This window comes from Nesoenas mayeri (genome assembly GCF_963082525.1).
Source record: "Nesoenas mayeri genome assembly, chromosome: 4".
In the NCBI taxonomy this organism is placed as follows: domain Eukaryota; kingdom Metazoa; phylum Chordata; class Aves; order Columbiformes; family Columbidae; genus Nesoenas; species Nesoenas mayeri.
Window position 1 is genome coordinate 49,978,311 of NC_137540.1, and position 18,987 is coordinate 49,997,297.

The 18,987-nt window shown below is 36.3% G+C and overlaps 1 protein-coding gene across 6 annotated transcripts in view; it reads right to left on the minus strand.

Moving 5' to 3' along the window:
• Positions 1 to 3,323: 3,323 nt before the first annotated feature.
• DCUN1D4 (defective in cullin neddylation 1 domain containing 4) overlaps positions 3,324 to 18,987 on the minus strand; it is a 42,060-nt gene continuing 26,396 nt past the window's right edge. For 5 of the 6 annotated variants that reach the window (XM_080344242.1, XM_080344239.1, XM_080344243.1 and 2 more), the window contains 7 exons: positions 17,560 to 17,651; positions 15,072 to 15,142; positions 13,447 to 13,538; positions 12,480 to 12,588; positions 8,507 to 8,611; positions 7,957 to 8,059; positions 6,457 to 7,846 (listed from right to left, as the gene is read on the minus strand). In XM_080344242.1, coding sequence (XP_080200368.1) covers positions 7,791 to 7,846; positions 7,957 to 8,059; positions 8,507 to 8,611; positions 12,480 to 12,588; positions 13,447 to 13,538; positions 15,072 to 15,142; positions 17,560 to 17,651 — 628 coding nt within the window. In that variant the 3' untranslated portion in view covers positions 6,457 to 7,790. Of the gene's footprint in view, positions 3,606 to 6,456; positions 7,847 to 7,956; positions 8,060 to 8,506; positions 8,612 to 12,479; positions 12,589 to 13,446; positions 13,539 to 15,071; positions 15,143 to 17,559; positions 17,652 to 18,987 lie in introns of those variants that run through there. The other variant, XM_080344240.1, reaches the window with a different exon arrangement.

Below are 18,987 nucleotides of genomic sequence, written 5' to 3' on the forward strand. Positions count from 1 at the left end.
TTTCAGTAGAAGTCCGCTCAAGAACCAGGGATGAAATAAACTTCTGAATAAACTGATAATCTGTCATCAAATTATTCATGAGTTTAAGGGTCTGAGGTTTTTTTTCTGGTTTTCAAACACAGGAAAAAATTCACACATTTAACTGTCCAGAATTGCTCATACAGTCTGAGTAGACAAGAACTAAGCGACAAAACACTCAAATCTGCAAAAATCACAGCATTCGCAGAAATATTAAAAATACAGTAACTCTAAAATAAAGTGTGTTTCTCAGTACAAGTCATTCCTTGATTATATATATATGCCTGCAAATGTTATACCCTGTTCTACTGCAATTTTTCTCTCTTAATCCCCACATAGCCTCAATACTCACGTAATGCCTTAGCTTCTATTGAATTGAAGGCTGCTGTTTTCAGAGAACAGTATGTAACATAAAAAACAACTGGTTTTAGAGGCTGTAAGTAAAGAACCAGGTAATTTGGGCATGATTCCTCATAGGAACAGCTACATAGCTGCTAGGAGCAGAAAACAGAACAGTGTTTCCTCAACATCAGCACTTTTCTTAAGACCCATAACCAGCTCGTTGTAAATCTCATCACACACAGAAGTTACTTGTGGCCAAAGAAACTTTAAAAATGGAATACATAGAAAAAGCACAGACTTGCTCTTTATGGTATGTGTAAGGTTTCAAACACCATGTTGACAGACCTCTCCAACATCTGTCACCTTTTGGCTGTGCCATCTGCTAAGAAGTTAAGAAACCCAACTACGCAAGCAAGACAACTTAATGGATTGTGGGGAAAAAAAATGTTTGAGTGGTTCTATTGATGTCTCATACACAGCAATGTTTTGTCATTTGTTTCTGGTGCCATTCAGCAGACTTTCAAAATACATATTGGAAAACTATTTTCTCACCTTTTTTCTGCCCATGGGAATGCTGCAGTGGCGATGCTGACCGTACACAAACTGTGAGAAGCTGCAGCTTTTCTAAGCCTCCCTTTATGCCATAGAGGAAAAGGTTATCTGCTGTTCTTATCCGAGAAAGTAAATTTGCTCCTTTATCAGGGGATTTTTAACATGGGACAAAGCATTTCATTCTACTGTCAGAACACTGATGTTCTGTCTCAAACTTACCTTCAGATTTCTGCCTAATCTTGCACCTTTCCTTTGCTACTGATGACTCCAGACACTCCAGTTATCTCCTGTTCATTCAAACCCAAACACCCAGCTGCTTCTCCTTCATGTTAGTTCCTCACTTTACTAGCAATTGCTCTTGAAGTTAATACAAAACCTTTTGTCATTTTCTGTGGCTTCCAAGCAGTACTCTTCACTCTTCATGGATCCTATTACTCCATGCCCTTCTCTATACAATATCTATACAGTCTCTCACTCACCCACTCCTTCTGATATTATATCTGCTCACTTCGCTTTACATTTCAGCTGATATCAATGCACTATCTTGCTTGCACTGAAAACTTCACTAGTTCAGCTACTTTGGTCACTGAGGATTTTCTAGAATACCTGTACTAGTACAACTAGTACCAGTTGCGGTTACAGGGGTTTAAGTGTACATTATACAGACACCACCTTGGGTTTTTTGTCCTCCTGCACAGAAGTCCCAGCCTTCACCACCAATATGGAAGTAAATATGAACCACAGCTCTAGAATGGGCTCTGCATTACAATATTGTAATCGCAACATAAAATGTTGTTTAAAGTTGAATGTATTTAAGTCAAGAGCCTTAGGACTGGTAGCTCAAATAGTGGAAAATATATTAAAAAAATTCTTGTGAAATCTGTCTTACATGTCTTCTTTATTATCTTCGCCAGCTTTTAAGTCTGTTGCCTATTCAAGATTTGTAACTCTGCAAGCAATACAAAGTCATAAGATTAACTAATGGCTCCTTTAAGAACTAAATTTGTGAATGTACTATGGACATTCAGGCTGTATTTTTCACGTCTTATTGCTAGGCAGCTTTTCTACTACTCTGTTTAGATACTATCACTTCTACTTTTAAAAGATCAACACAACAGCTCATTATGAGTCAAATAACTGAAAAATTCTTCAAAAAGGTAAAAACACAAGTGTTTCAGGTCATGGACAGACCTTCAGATTAGAACATCACCACACTCAAATACTACTAGACTGGTCTTCTTTTCCAGCATTACATTTGAGTAATTTAGAAAATTTTCTTTAGCATGTGCTTTTGGAGATCACAGAATGGCTGAGGTTGGAAGGCACCTCTGGAGGTCATCTGGTCCAACCCCCTGCTCATGCAGGGTCAGCCCTCAGCAGGCTGCCCAGGACCACGTTCAGACAGCTTCAGAACATCTCCGAGAATGGAAACTCAACCACCTCACTGGGCAACCTGTGCCAGTGCTCAGTCACCCTCACAGTGAAAAAGTGTTTCCTGACGTTCAGAGAGAACCTCCTGTGTTTCAGTCTGTGTCTATCGTCCCTGGTCCTGTCACTGGGCACCAATGAAAAGTCTGGCTCCATCTTCTTTACAGCCTCCCTTCAGAGATATATACATTATTTAAGATCTCCCCCAGCACCTTCTCTTCACTAGGCTGAGCAGTCCTAGCTCTCTCAGCCTCTTCTCATCGGAGAGATGCTCCATTCCTTTCATCATCTTTGTGGCCCTTTGCTGGGCTCTCTCCAGTATGTTGGGTTGGTTCTGGTCCTGGGGAGCCTAGAAGAGGACACAGGACTTGCTGGCAATACTTTGTCTAACGCAGACCAGGACACCATCTGCCTTCTTAGCAGCAAGGGCAGGTTGCTGGCTCACCTTCAGATTGGTGTCCACCAGAAACCCCAGTCTCCACCAAGCTGCTTTCCAGCTGGGTGGCCCCCGGTATCTACTGCTGCCTGGGGTTGTTCCTTCCCACATGCAGGCCCCTGCACTTCTCCATGGGGAAGTTCATGAGGTTCCTGTGTCTCCAGCCTGTGGAGGTCCCTCTGGATGGCAGCATCACCCTCTGGTGTATCAGCCACTCTCCCAGTTCGGTGTCATCAGCCAACTTGCTGAGGGTACACTCTGCTCCATCATCCAGGTCATTAATGAAGATGTTGAAGAGGACTAGATGCCACGGTACACCACTAGCCGCCGGCCTCCAACTAGACTTCATACTGCTGACCATCATGCCTTGTGCCCAGCCTTTCAGCCAGTTTCAGCCCAACTCACTGCCTGCAAACATCACAGATTTTCTGTAAGGATCTCATGGGTCAAAAGCCTGTTCCAAAATGAGCAGGTGATCATGCTTCTTGTAAAATTTTGTTTCAAGAGACATTCCGGCTCAAATTGACTCTTTTTGTTAAAGCTTCCAGATCACAATACTGTTTTACACCCACGCACCCCATTTGAAACATTCCTGTTTCCAACAAAGTTTAAAATACTGATTTGCCATAGTATTGGAAATAAGGATGACAAGATCATACATAGAAGTTCTCTGCTACTAAACGATAAGGTTGCCAGCTGAAGTGATGCATGTTCAGCTATGAGGATTTCTGAAGAATCAATCACAGAAAAGTCTGAAGTCAGTTGCTGAAACCAACACAAATACTGTTTATTTGTCGGATGCCATTTTACATCAACACCAGCAAAATACCTAAAAAAAAAAAGTAAAATCAAGTGAATGAACTCACGTTAGGTGGCATAACAGTATTTTTGTCAGTTTGTGAGTCACAGGAGTTTAGCACACCTTATGTATGTAATACCCAAACAACTAAGACATAAAGCATTCACATTTACAGGTTAACTGCTGTTCCTGCAACAGCAGTGTCAGTCGGTACTGTTTTGTGACATATATACACACACACACAGAGGGGGGAAAACATTTAAAAAAAAACAACCAAAAAAAAAAAATCAAGCCAAGTTTTGGTCTCAATTACAGACAACAAACTATTCAGTTGGTGGATGGATTCTATATACTTTTACAGCAATATGAAAGGACAAAAATCTAAGGCCTAGAAAGAGGTATTTTAGCAGTTACAATTAAAACCAGGGCACAAGCTAACCTTTAAAGCTGTCTACATGAAATCCAAGAGTACTAAACAATCTGTTAGACTTGTGACCAAGGGTCAACAGAAATCTGGGAAAATGTTAACACAACTCAAGTCCATTTCTTGCCCTGCAGAAAAGTAACTTCAGAACATAATGAAGTAGCAATGAGTTATAACTAATTTTGATTGTGTGAGCGTATTTATAATGAAATAAAATGTGTGTTATTTGTGGTAAAATGGGAGAAGCCTCCAGTCCTCAACAAACGCTAGAAAAGGCTACACAAAGGTGACCCAAATATTTATCATAGCTTAAAGACAACCTTAAAGAGATTTTAACTGGAAACTCAAGTGCATAAAGGATTCCAGTAAACTCCATCCTCTTCAGCTTGCCTTCCTTGAAAAAGATAAAAAGTAAAAAAACAACAGTAACACAGAATTCCATTAATATTTTAAATACTTAGTATTATTTTGCTGTAGAATGAAACTGAATTTATGGAATGTTTCTGTTACTAATATTCTCTCTAGCTATTCTAATAAAGAGCTCCAAATGTTTGTCATCTATCAGAATGTCTACTGCTACCGTCTCTGGATGCTGCTTTCCTTTCAATAACTGGCTTTCCACTTTACGTCTCTCAAATACCAACCATGAATTGCACATAGATCAAATTTCTGCTATAAGGATGGAAATATTATACCAGAAAGATTAGCATAAGACTCATGACGCTTCCGCCAGAATGACCTTCAGTGTCTTGTCCAAGAAGTGAGTGTGTTCTGTATATTACTTTTCAAAAGGAAAAAGCCACCTATATCAACTACATGATGGCATAACAAACAAAAAAGCAAACACCAAACTTGTACTAAATACAAGGTAAACTGAGTAGCTTAGTTAAGTTTACACAATTATTTAAAAATGAGAAGGAATTTCACCAAAATACAAGAGCTGGTAATGTTAGGATCCTCTGCTTATCAGCATACATAGCAAAAACAGGAGGAGGGACAGCACAGGGACGCTTATCAAACCATATGCTCCATTTCAGTCCCCTGGTTTTCTATAAATGTCAGTAAAGCTGTCTCCTAGCTGTAATTGAATTTGTGGTTTATTTTATGAAGAGGCACATTTATAAACCAGCTGAAGATAACAGACTCATCCTGCTTGCAACTGGAAGAAAAAATATGCAGCATCTGATTAATTTCCAAACACAATCTTCCTTTCCATCACTCCCAATTATTTTTACCCAAAGAAAAAGCAAGGAGTTTGTTTACTTAGCGCAATTACTTTCTGAGGTTTCCTTTCCTCTGTTTTCTTTGCTTTTAATTAATTTTTGTATTCTGCTAAATGTTAGCAAAACTTGGAAAAAGAGCACCTGGCTGAGCTGAACAGATTTCTGTTGACCCTGTTATATGAAAGTTATACCTACAACAGTAATAGATTAAAAGTGTCTTTGGCTCTTGCTTCCATTATTGGAAGCCAAATTATTTGTGACATACAAAACTTTTTATGCAAACCTTGTGTTTGTTGCAGTATTCATGCCAATTTGTGCTAAACAGTTTTCTAGAGTCAATAACTAGCCTAACATTTAAGAACAATTACAGTACTTCACTTAAAATCTTAACCACCATAATTTAGCCTAATGTTAAAAGCTATATTGCTTCGAAGTTCATTCTTTTAAGAACTAAACCAGCAGCTCCATTGATACTTCCTTATGGTTATATTATGGTAATATACACATTTACATCAGAAGTCTTAATAAAATGTGTGTGATTTAGTAAGAGGCTTATTGTAAACATTAAATACCACCACTCCATTGAATTAAATTCTTGTGCAAACTGGCATCAAACATGGAATTAAGGTTATGCGTATTAGTACATGAAAAAGCAATGACTATGTATGCTTTACCACTATTAACCTTAAAGAGCACTGTTTAGTGTCATGGAAATCCAAACATAACTGTTTCATGGGGAAAAAGGTAGTATTTTCTTCCTAGGTTTTGTATATGCATACATATTGTATATTTATGTATATACAAATATACACAAACACACACAAATTTTGTCTTTGGCAGCTGAGTTTGACAAACATAAACCACCAACAACAAACCAAATTTGAACACAAATTGCGCACTTGTAGCAACACAATTCCAGCTTCCCAGCCCAGGGCAGCAAACTACTGTGCTTTTGCTAAATTAGGCTTAATTGTGAAAGCAGTCAAGTTAATAATAGTTGTTCCTGACTTCAGTGATGGCAGAATATAGGACCTTTGATAGAGCTGAAAATTTCACATTCAACCTAAAATGCTTCCCCCGCCCCGCTTCCCCTGGATTGCATTCTAGAGAAATACCAAAACTGCCAATACCTTGTAAAATATTTCTACAGAAAAGTGATGTTATTCTTCATTCCAAAACAACCACTGGCCCTTTTTTGTTAAATGCTCCATGAATCAATATAGAACATTTTAACAAATTCTTAGGGATCAAAGTTTAATAGCACCGGACACTTCAAGGACCTAATTTATAAAAAACAACACTAACGTTACTTAATAAAGAATGGTAAGGCAATGACAACGTGACAAAATTACAGAACTTAAACATCATTCCGTTCACTCATCTTCCCCAAAATAACCGCTAGAACTGTCCTATACAGATAAAGAAATGAGTGAAACAGGCAGTGGTCCCTACTAAAAAGTACTGTCATTTAATGCTGGTGTTTAATGTGCCCATTGCCCGCAATGGACATTCTGCGAGGAAATTCCAATCCCCAGCATTAACAAAAAAGTAATATTTTGATCTTTCAACATAATATTTTTAATTACTTAGAAACACAAAGAGACCTTGGGAAAGACTAATGTTACAAACAAACACCCCCCCCAAATCTATATTGTCTGTGTGCTAGGAGTGAGCAGACTTTATTCCCCAAACCACTAATTTTAGCCAGAAGTTTCAATTTCACTAGATCGCAGCATAGACCAAGCACCCTTGGTTCACCAAAATGAAAAGGAGTATGCCAAAGGCAATTTACAGAAGTCTAAACCCCATTTTTTAAAGGGACTTTAATTTGTTCATTTGTACCTGTAATTACTACTGCAGTTTTAACATTAAAAAGTCAGTACTTTTTTCTTCAAATGGAAATCATCTGTGGCATGTACAAGTAATACAGTGTTTTAATATTTATACGTTTACTTTTTTTTCTTAAGACATGAATGTTTTGCTCCTATTAAGCAATAGGTCAGATTTGGCGAATTCCTGTGAAAAAAGTTACAGCATGTCTTCTCCCCTCATAAATTGGCATCTCAAATAGTAACATTAAAACTGACAATAGTTCTTCACATAACTATGTCCAAGCAGTCTGTTCATTTCATTTTCTGAAATGCTACATTTGAGACCAAAAGAAAAACAAAATAACTAGAGTTTCAACAAACATGTAAGTGATGACTAGAAATATGCCACAAAATTATTTTTACAATACAGTTCTGCAGAAGTAATCCCTAGGTGAAGCTTCTTTTTTTATACACATATACAAAATTTAAACAGCAATATACACATAATCACAGTGAAGACGCTGGCAAGTTCACCAATTCGTAGTGTAAATACAAAATGCAAAGCAGCCTTCAAAGAGAACAATGCTACACAGCAAGCATAGCTAGCTTGTTAAATAGCAAACATCAAAAGTCCCCTGCAAAAGGGATGCAGTGCAAGAAAAGCAGCATGCACTTTGATACAAATAGCAGTTTATGGCTAATGGTTGACATAACTGTGGTAACAGTGACTCTTGAGTGGCTGTGCATAGTTAAACTCCTATGTCATCTGTTTTCCTTTATACCATTCCACAAACTCATCCAACAACACTGGCCCTGTAGAGAGATCAAATAACTGTATTTTACAAAATTTTGTAAAAGGACACTGAATGATTAAGCTCAGAGAAATAAATTATTTTAGAACACAAACATATGGTAGTACTTACAGGCTCCATCTTCATCATAATTACTGAGGTCAAGGTTAATTGTTCTGCTGAATTCCAGAACGTTACACCATTGGTCCTTATTGATAACTTTGTATTTTGATTGCTGCTTAAGGCAAGAAACAGAAGTTAATAAAATTTAAACTCCCTCACATTCAGATTTTCTTACAGAAGATTTAAACTGTGTGATGAACCACTACTTTCATCTGTGTGCCATCTAAAACTAAACAGGATTAAAGAAACCACTAAGTAGTCAAACTAATGCTGAGTAACTCATATTCCTGATTAAGACATATTTTAGTGAACAAACATACAGCAATAAAATGGAAGTCCAAAAGCAAATCAAAGATATTCTACACTTTGTCCTGCATTAAATAAACCTTAACAGCATAGGGATTTAGGGAAAAGGAAGAAAGAAAAGATAAACAGTTACAAGTGCTGCTTTGGTGGTCAGTATAATCTAAATCAGAATAAAAAATTCTTAGCTGTTCATTCTACCTCCAGTTAAAGTACAGTTTAAAAAAAAAATATAATTCTGTTTCAAACTTCATACCTCTAGAAACTGGTGAAATACTGGAAAAAGGGACCATGTTTTTCCTAAAAGAAGGCCCAACATACACTTGGCAGTATTGATATCTAGGCTGCGCTGGTCCTTTTCCTGCATAAAAAGGAAAAGGTCAGCAAGGAAAAAAAAAGAGCATGATTTCAGGATTTTTCACTTCCCCCATTGCCTGTACTTACAGCTCACCCACACATACAATAAATTAACAAATAAATAATAAATAGCAGTAGATTACAGTGGTTTTTACTAAAACAAACTTCCAATAAAATTTCCTTCCTTACAACTAATGGCGCACTATACAGAGATGCTGCTTCCTATAAACTTTCTCAAAAAAATTGTCACCGCTATTGCAGATGAGGGATACACTCCTGTTTGGGACTCCAGGCCTTCTTAAGGAAGCAATGACCATTAGGCCCACACCCACGTTTGCACATATGCCTCTGCACAGCCATAGATCTCTTCAAACAGTATCGCTGCACGTATTTACTGTGATATTATTACAAGTACATGACTGTCAGTTAAATAGCTATCAAGTCACGCTGACTCTTCAAAAGTGAGACAAGGAATTTCTTAGTTCTGGTATTGTACTGATTATATGAAATTCAGATTACATGAATTATCAAATGAGCAGGTGGAACATAATACAGTAGCACATGGAGACCCCTGTCAGAACTGTCCCAATTTTAGTTCAATGTAGCAGCAGTATATTAATGCTCTGGGGTGGATTTTTTGTTCCTGCTAAGAAGCATCATGTGTACGTAGCAGATTCATCATATCTAATCAGTGGAAAAGTTAATATATTTGACAGCACAACTTCTGCACATCTCGAACGTAACACATACGTGTGAGATTCCATTTTGTTATTTTAAGTAGTTTATCCATCTACATTTTTGTCTTGAAATGAAACAAATTTTGGTGAGAGATGGCATGTAAAATAGCACCTTTTTATGCCTTGGTTATAGCATAAAGCTACAAACTCAGAAATTAATTAAGTAACAAAAAATAAAGTTCCACGTTGGCTACTGTAGACCTGATCTCTCTATACGTACTCATGACGGCTGACTGCAAAGTCTAAATTAAGAAAAAACAGGAATACAGGGATATCCAGGATACAGGGAGCACCTACCAAAACAGCACAAGACAGCTACCCAAGACAAAGCGCATTAAGCCCTATGCCTCACCAGTGCAAGTGCAGTTGTATGTATTATGGAATACATATCATTATAAATAAATTAAAAAAAAAAAAAGCTCAAAATGTAACTGAATTGTCTTCTATCACCTACAAAGAATGTGGCAGAGCAAGATCCCAGTTCCCAGACAACAACTGAATGCCTTAGCCACAAGGTTATCCTCTCTTCTTGAAACCCATTTCATATAAAATACACCTCACTTCTAAAACTGTGTAGACAGAACTGAATGTAGATTTGTTTTGGAAGGAAAGTGAGGATGCCAGCAATTCTGAAAACCTCACCAGCCTTTCTACATTTTGGTCACTAAACACAAGAACCACCTCAATCTGATCTAGAGGAAAAAAATAAAGGCAGGATGAACAAAGTTTTTCAGTTAGTAATAAAGCTGAAAAGCAAACCTGCAAAGGCATTATTTGATCAATATAATACAACTCTCTCACTTATTTCCAACATCAAATAGTTTTAACAACTAATCCTTTCTCCAAAGCCCATTCGCACCTGTCACACTTTTAAGCAAAAATCATACCACTGTTAAAATACATTTTATTTTCCATGCTGTTTATATTCTGAATTCTTCCCACACACTCAAGTGTTACTGAAATCAGGCTCTGTTGTCTTTACTCTGGCCATGTTGTTTTCACATGCCTTACATTGCTAAGTTGCTACATTCTCCCTCTCCAACTACTGTTCAGAACAAACTGTTCAGATAAGCCCTTTATAACCACCTCCAACTCCCTAACAGCATATCTGCCAGGACAGATGCTCCAACTTCACTCTTAACATACATTCCAGACACTTATATATTCTTTCTTAGATACAATGGAAGGAAAATATTGACAAACTGATAAATTCCAGTATTTTCTTTACATTGATGATAGACAGCCTCAGATTTTTTTTTCCAATATTTCAGATGAAAGACTTGTTTAAAGCCATGAAATACATGCATCTGTATGTTCTCAAACTTGGCAGTGACAATGGCAAATAGAGAGTGAGGAATGTATTTGTGCTTAATACCAACATATGGCATTTTAAATTACTTCCTCAAATTCATGCTAACTTACATTGTGCATACCATATAAAGCCTTGATGATACTTATTTTTATTGACAAATTAAATACCAAATCACAACAGATGCTTTCAAAAAAATCTCTCTCAAAACTTCAGAAGTTTAGACAAGTAATTTTTTGCCAAGGAGCTCTTCCCTGAAATCACTACCCTTGGGATGAAAACTATACAATCTTCTGAATTAAAAATGAAAACTGCTCCCATCAGCTTTTTTCTACCAATCACTTCAATTATTCTGATAAAAATTATGTACAGCTTCATCTGCTGCACCTAGATAAATATATTGGCCTTCATCAACATTCATTTCTATTCTTACTGGATGCCATTCTCCTGTAGACTTCCCCTGGCTCCAAGGTATTAGAAGTTCAATAATTTTATTAATCTAATATTGTTTTGACAGTTACCCTGTTGATATGCAATTCTACAGTCTGGGGGTTTTTGTCACAAATGATGTCACAACATCTGTGTTTAAATTCTTTTTGTCACACTGTTTGTCACATCAATTTGGTACGTCTTGAAAATACTCCACCTACTTTCCTCTATTTAACTTACTTTTGACAGGCCATCAGCTGGCACAGATTTGCTCCTGGTAATATATTTTTATTCAGTTCCAAATTTTTCATCACTATCTTGAACTTTGTTGGCAATGTTAGTTATTTCTAGCTTTTCCATTTTACATTGAGCAAAGCTGGCAGAATAAATCTTCACAGAGCAAAGGAGGAATTAAGATGTTGATATGGCTTTTTTTTCCTCTCATACTAACTAATACCATGCATTCTGGCATATTCAGCTATAGGTTTCCTTGGTTAAAGTGAACTACTAGCAAATCTCTGCAAGCTGACATGCAGAAAGCACTAATGTAACACAAATCTGAGGTCCTTGTAACAGACTTAACTACCAGAATTGCTATCAGTTCAACTTGTTCTTATTATTTTCCTCTTTTTTTTTTTTCTCTGCAAATTGTCTTGGTGCTTTTGGTTCTCTGGCACTGAGAGCTGAGCTTCAGTTTTGCCTGTGATCATCCTTCTGTCAAATCTTCTGTACGTTCCATCACGTTAGCAAGATGAAAGTTCCAAATTCCATGTCAAAATGTTAATCCAGAAAACCAAAGTTCTTTTCTTGCTCCCTTTAAGTAGGAATAGTCTTACGCATATAATGCTTTCCAATAGCAAGTACAATTTTATGAATATGTTTTTTATAGTAGGAAGACTGATATCAGGATTTTGTTTAATAAATGCTGAGGACATCATTAATGAGATTCCAACAGTCATCTGAATCAGTATTTATACCATATTCAGATTTCATCATATCAATTATTTTTACCACCTGCAGAAGTGCCTGAAGTGCCTTCCTGTTTTAAATATGTTTATTCTCACAAAATTCAAACAGTAAGAAGGAAAACCAGGGTAGCTATAAAGCCAGTAGAAGTGCAAAGCTCCACTACGAAACAGAGTAAGGGTCTAAATTATTTCCTTGAAGCAAAGAGGTAACAAAACACATCAAAACACTAAACCACTGAACATCAAGCATCTTAAACACTTTTTCAGTTCTGGCATTCTGCATATACTTTTTTAGAACATGAATAGTTCCATTTGTTAGAAGCAATCTTGAGTGGTATCTCAAAAGAAACAGAAGCATGCAGACTCTTTCAATTATTACTTAGGAAAGTGAAGTTTTAATTTCAGATGCTAGTCTTCAACAGTACTTACCCGTGCAAAGTCAAATGCATATCTATAAATAAGTTTAAAATTGGTAGGCTCATTTAATAAAGATCTCAAGTAATCCAGAGAATTTCTCAATTTTTCTGTAGTATCACATCTACAAGAAAAGCACAAAGTGAATTTAGAGTCTGCATTCTCATAGAGATGTCTGATCTCTTAGAAAAGAACATATATCCCCATCGCTCTGTTCAAAACGCATCACTCAGCATAAAGGCATGTTTATGAGTATGTCTGCGTTAAGATGCCTCAATTAAACCCACAATGTGAAATGGCTTTAGATAAAATAGCAAAGTCTTACACTGGTACTCTAATTAAAAATAGCTTGGCTTTGTAGAAAGTGCACTCTCCAACAGATGAAACTAAGAGCTTGTCTACACATGGCAAACAAGCAGCAAACCACAGCAGTGAAACAATTTTTCTCTAGTTTTGCTGAAACCATAGAACATCCTACACAGTTTTAGTGATTCTGTTCTGCAAGATAAGTCAAAACATGGTTCTTTCTATGAATAATACAACTCTCTATGAAACATATGATTATTCAACTACATTTATGTTAATTATGCCATGAAGATAAGCTCTCAAGTGGAGAAAGCAACTCTTAGAACACGATAATGCAGAGTCACAGAAAGGGTTTGTATAATGTAGCATTTTAAACTACATATGCTCCAGCAACATACCAATATCTCATAGATTGGATAGAAACAATGTCCAATCTCATGACATTTTTGTTTTCTTGAGACTGTAGACATTTTAATCCATCTGCATTTAAACATGCATCTGTCAGGTTTCAAGTTGTCTCTAACTGACTGTACCACCATAAACAGGACCAGAAATGTATGACTTCTCCTCCACAGTAGAGCTCTCTGCTTTACGTGTTATGAGTCAAAACAAAGTGTATTATTTCTAAAAAAATGGGTCTAGTGTAAGAAACTTAAGATTTTTTCGAAGCACTTACTGTAGTGACGTCATTCCTTTTAACCATTCTTGTAATGTAAAGTAGCCCATATTTTGTGCATCCAACTTCCATGCTAGTACGAGCATAACTACCTGTTTTAAAGAAAAAAAAAAAAAAAAGACTGAAAAGAACAAAAAGATCAAAAAGATCCACACATTTTTAAATAACTACTGTTTAGTAGGCTATGAATACTTTACACATATAAATAGGATGTTCAGATCTTTGCTACACTATTTTGTAAGTTAAAAAACCTGAAAGTGACAAACCTGTACCAAACAAAGAGAAGATAACAGTGCAAAAATACAAAGTGAATATCCACTCAAGTCACCAGCAGCCACAGTACCTCCTCGAGGGAGCACACAGACTCATCTAGCCAGCAGCGCAATGAGGAAGATGAGTTGGTACAAAAGCTATGGAAAGGTTTTCCCAAAACAACTACAAAATTTAAGTACCAATCTGACAACAAGTTTCGTTTTACATTCATTAAACTCTTATCTAGATGAACATCAGTTGCAATCCATAAGCTTTGTGAAATCCAATTACTCTAATGCTAATAATGGTCCTACCTGAATCAAGCTACCCTAGGGTACCATCAGCCTACCTCATTTTGCAGCTCTGAACATTCCAGTAAAGCTACGTGAACATTAACACACATTGAAACAGAGGCTGATATATAAATACTTCGGTTTTGCCCAAAAAACAACTGAATCCTTTTCACATCTCACACAGAACACTGAAGCAATTCAGAATTTAGATGAAGTGATACCGTAAGATGACTATCTTATTCAGGAACTTCAGAAAACACTTTCAAGATATACATGGAAAAACCTGCAGGACAACTGACCCTGCAGACTAGAAGCAGCAGCCATTACAAAGCTAATGTTAGTACAGCTCTAAACAGTTTTTAATGCAAAATCAGAATACCTATTTACATACGCTAATATCTGCATCGATCTCAAGGGTTTATAATACTACTAAACTCTAAAATTAGCAAATTACATCTTATATTTCTAGTAAATCTTTCAAAACTGCAGTTCTTACTTTACTTCATCAGAGATGATGGTTTACAAAAGATGGGACTTGCATATACATTTAAAGAGCATGAAATGAGGCCCTAGGAGAAAGCCTCTACAAGGCAGGATTATTCCTTTTAAAATTTTATTTACTTACATACATACAAAGTATGTATGTAACTATATATATTCCTTACTTGTGTTTTGAAATGGCATAACGGGAGTGCTAATATTGCTCACAATAATTGAAATCCCTTTCTCTCCTAGAAATTCCAAAGAAAACATTACTTGATTGTTGCTACATATTAAACCTCCAGTGTTGTCACGTTCTTTCAGAAAAGACAACCATAAGCTCCTTTTTTAATCTCTTTCTTTGGGCGGGTGGGATAGTGAAAGAGAATGGATGGCAGCAAAAACACATTGAGGTTTGTCAAGTTAACAGTTTGTGGTTTAAAATAAATGCAAATTGTTTCCAAATGTGTATATAAACCTCCCTGGTTTATATTTCTTTAATTAAAAAAAAAAAAATTATTGATGGAAAACTAAGAGTAATAAGACTGGCTCATGTTCATCATAATTGATTACAGATTTTTGAATGGACCTTGAACTTACATTTTCTGGTTCAACTCCAATGTCTTCACAAAATTTCTCCATACCTTCTGGCCCTACAATGTCATCAGTGCCTGCAAACAAAATGCATTTTACTCATCTCTGAAAATTAAAACAGTGTGACCTTTACAGCACAAGAGAAATGCAATCACACAGTACAACCTGAAATTCCATACAGGTGTTTTTTTGTTTGTTTTGACATGCAATAAATATTTCCACACTTACTATCATACCTGGATACGCTTAAATCTCTATCTCACCTTTGGAAACAGAAAAACTGTAAAACAGCTTTTCATTCCTGACAACATCCTTTATTCTACCCATTTACTGAGATAATCTCGGTAGAGTAAATGAATAAGATCTTTAGGAATGCATTTAAGAGTAGCAGAACATCCACATAATACTACCACAGTTAAATGAGTGGACGATGCTTAATGAAACTAATTTCTTGGCTTGAATCTCTACTGTTATCACAAGATTTCACATTAAAATGTGACGCATAGCAATACAGGATGCAAGACATTATCATTCCTAGAATCTCATTCCTTATTGTCTCATATACTATCTTTATATAATGTTATCTACAAAAAAATAGCCTAAAATAAAAATCTTGTGCTTCTGTTTATTCACATTGCCATACTACGGCTACACATTATCCGAATTTTAGTAACTGCAGAGGGAAGGAAGACATGAATAACAGCTATTTCTTTGCCAACTTAAAAGGAAAAAAATATTCCAAACATGGATGCTATTAGAATGAACTATTACTGAAACATCCTGTTAAATCAAGATATTTGTAACTTCTAAAATACTCTATTGAAAAAACTCTGTAGGCATTAAGAACTGTAGTGTACAATTATATTTTTAAGTATATATTAAGTATTTGGACTATTATATTAGCATTATTTTACTCACGTTTAAAAGGGCTCATTTGGGAAAAATAAACATTATATTGGGTGAAAATGGGCATTTCAGCCTCTAAAGATTACATACAAGAAAAAGGTTTTATAAAGGGAAGACCAATCTATGATTTATTATTAGTTGACCTACTATTCTAGAAATAACACAGTTTCATTCTATCTTTCCCCATCTTCTCATTACATCCTCTCACAGTTCTGAGTGTACACAACAGTCTTTTAAAAAGACTCATTCTGTAACCTAATGACACCCTAGGGAAAAAAAACAAACCAAAACAAAACCAACAACAACAAAAAAAACCCTCACAAAACAGTGTCAACTGTCTGCATACATAAAGGAGAAGGCTAATGAAGCAAGAACAAAAATGAGATTATTCTTTGAAAATTCATTTTTTAGAAAGTTAATACTGTAAACAATTATACTCTCTGCTTTTCTGTTTTATCTTGATGTGTGCATCCAACAGAAACCCGAAAGTTCTTTCAGATACAGCCTTCCTTTCATCCTCTCTTTCACTTAAAGTCCTGACAAAAATGAGTTATCCCTGTTGCTAGAGTAAAAAAATAAATCAAGCTGGTCAGAAAGACCGAGAATCTAACAGGTTAGATTTTGCTTGAATTCGTCTGAATCTCCTCTCACAGACTGCCACAGACAAATGAGATCTCAAAGTATTTAATTCAGTTTATATCATTTCATTAGAAGAAAAAATTATTTTATTACATCAAATTAAGTCACTCTTCATTACACGTAAGTAGACAAGACAGAACAAGCTGTGAGCAACGTATCCAAGGCATCAGAAAACTGCAAGGTGACCTTATTTTCTCTGTCAATCACCTATTTCACTTCCTTTTGGTCTTTATAGTCATTAGATCATGTTTCTCCATACTGCAAGTTCTCCCATTCAGAAAAACACATGTAGAAAAGCAAAGAGAATGACCAACTTCACTATTAATGGATCATTCCTTGTGACTGCAGATCATAATTAACTATCCTAGAAGTAATGCCTCAAGAAAACTTTCATACACAAGGGCAAGAATAAATGATTCAGTCTATCTTTCCTATACCTCGTGATGGAAAACTATATAAAGACAAGACTAGTTTGGGATACTTGATTCACATCTTTTTTGGGGGACCATAAGCAACAGATTCATCAGGAACAAAACTAATGTTACTACCTCCTCTACCTTCTCTATATATATATATTTTTTTTTTGTTTAACTAAAGACACACTTCTCTTCCGTACTATTCAGGACTAACATGGCAGATGACAGAACTTCTAAAGCCAGAGAGGTTACAACATTTTGGACAGAAGAACAGCTTTGACTATAAACAGATTTGAACAGTAAAGTATATGTGTTCCAAAGTATTTTAAGTTACACAGCTTCTGTATTCTTTTTATAGAATAGAGACAAAGACAAAATTGCCCCTTGAACTCTTCAACTTCACGCTACACAGAACATAAGCAAAGCTTCTTTAAGACTTCAACAAAAAAACCCCTATATTCAGTCTTGGAAAAGCTCAGTATTCCAGTGTAGGTTAAATTGTTATTAGGAGGAAATTTACATTTCATCCTTACCTGCATATTCATAGAACCACTCTAAGCACCTCTTACTTGAAAAGACTTCTTCCTCTGCTTTTATTCTAGTCGAATCATATTTTCTATACATACTTAAAAAAAAAGAAAGAGAAACAAGTAATTAATTAATCTTTTTTTTAAAAGCAATCTTTTAGTCAACAGCCACTCTAAGCAGCAACATTTTTCCTTTCATGAACCAGTTTATCCATCATTTTGCCCACATATCCAGCCTTTTGGGATACTGCTTAACAGTGTAAGAATCACTGAACCTAAATATTGTGTGTGCTCAGTCTGTCACACTTCAACTGATGCATAATTGTTATCCATGTACATGAACCTTCCTTAAAACAAATACACATTATAGATCCTCACTGACAATAACTCAGGGAGCCTCATTCATCATGGGGTAAACAGTAATGTGAAAACCTCAATCAATAACACCTCTTCCCCCTAGAGATGACCGGCAAGGTAATGGTCTCCCCTTTGACAAGAAGGGTAAAGAATTTTAACTACACTCAGGAAACACTTCAGTACCATTCTCCTGAATTTGTTATCTGAAACAGCTAAAGTACAGAAGGCACAGCAGAAGTTCACGAGTTACTCCACCCTGTTTAGACTTCTCTGAAACAAAGACTATCCCGTTTGTGCCTGTTAGAGGAAAGAGACTCAGCAGGCCAAGTAGCTGCTCAGTGCTGCATGCACATTCTCTGAGCCATTGGCACCACTGCAGCAGCTTGCACTCACAGGCTGGGCAGAGCTGAGCAACACGTGGCTGTGACTAAAGGAGGCAGCCAAGAATGGCTCCATCAGCGTTCCAAACACACAGTCCTTCCAGTTGCAGGGTCAAACTCTGCTGGGGGAGGACAACACAGTGGCTAGTTGATTCAAGGAGAACTCTGAAACAACTTGATTAAATTGATTTGGAGTTGATTCAATCACCATTTTGTCTTTCTAGAAAGACATGCAGTAAAAGATGTCTGTACTTAGAAGCTTGGAGTACACTGATCCCACTGTCCTCCACCTAGCCCAGCTGTCAGCTATAAGGAGCTACAGAAGTTAACAGCACACAGATCATTCTGACAGTAATTCAGAGAACTAAATGTTTATTGTCATAGTCCCTTTAAAGCAGGGGTGTCAAACTCATTTTCACCGTGGGCCACATCAGCATCGCTGTTGCCTTCAAAGGGACAGATGTAATTATAGGACTGTATAAATGTAGGAGTAGTACACTTATACACATCAGGTCTTAAGAAATTCCAAGATGGAAAGGAATATTAACACTGTAATGAAACACACTGATCTGAAAAAAACTGAAATACTGCACAAGAACGCCAGCCACACATCTCAGAAACATGGATAGCCATATACCTATAATTTGTAGGGTTGTTATTTCCACTTTGAAAACACTTTTTTCTATTTGAATTACCT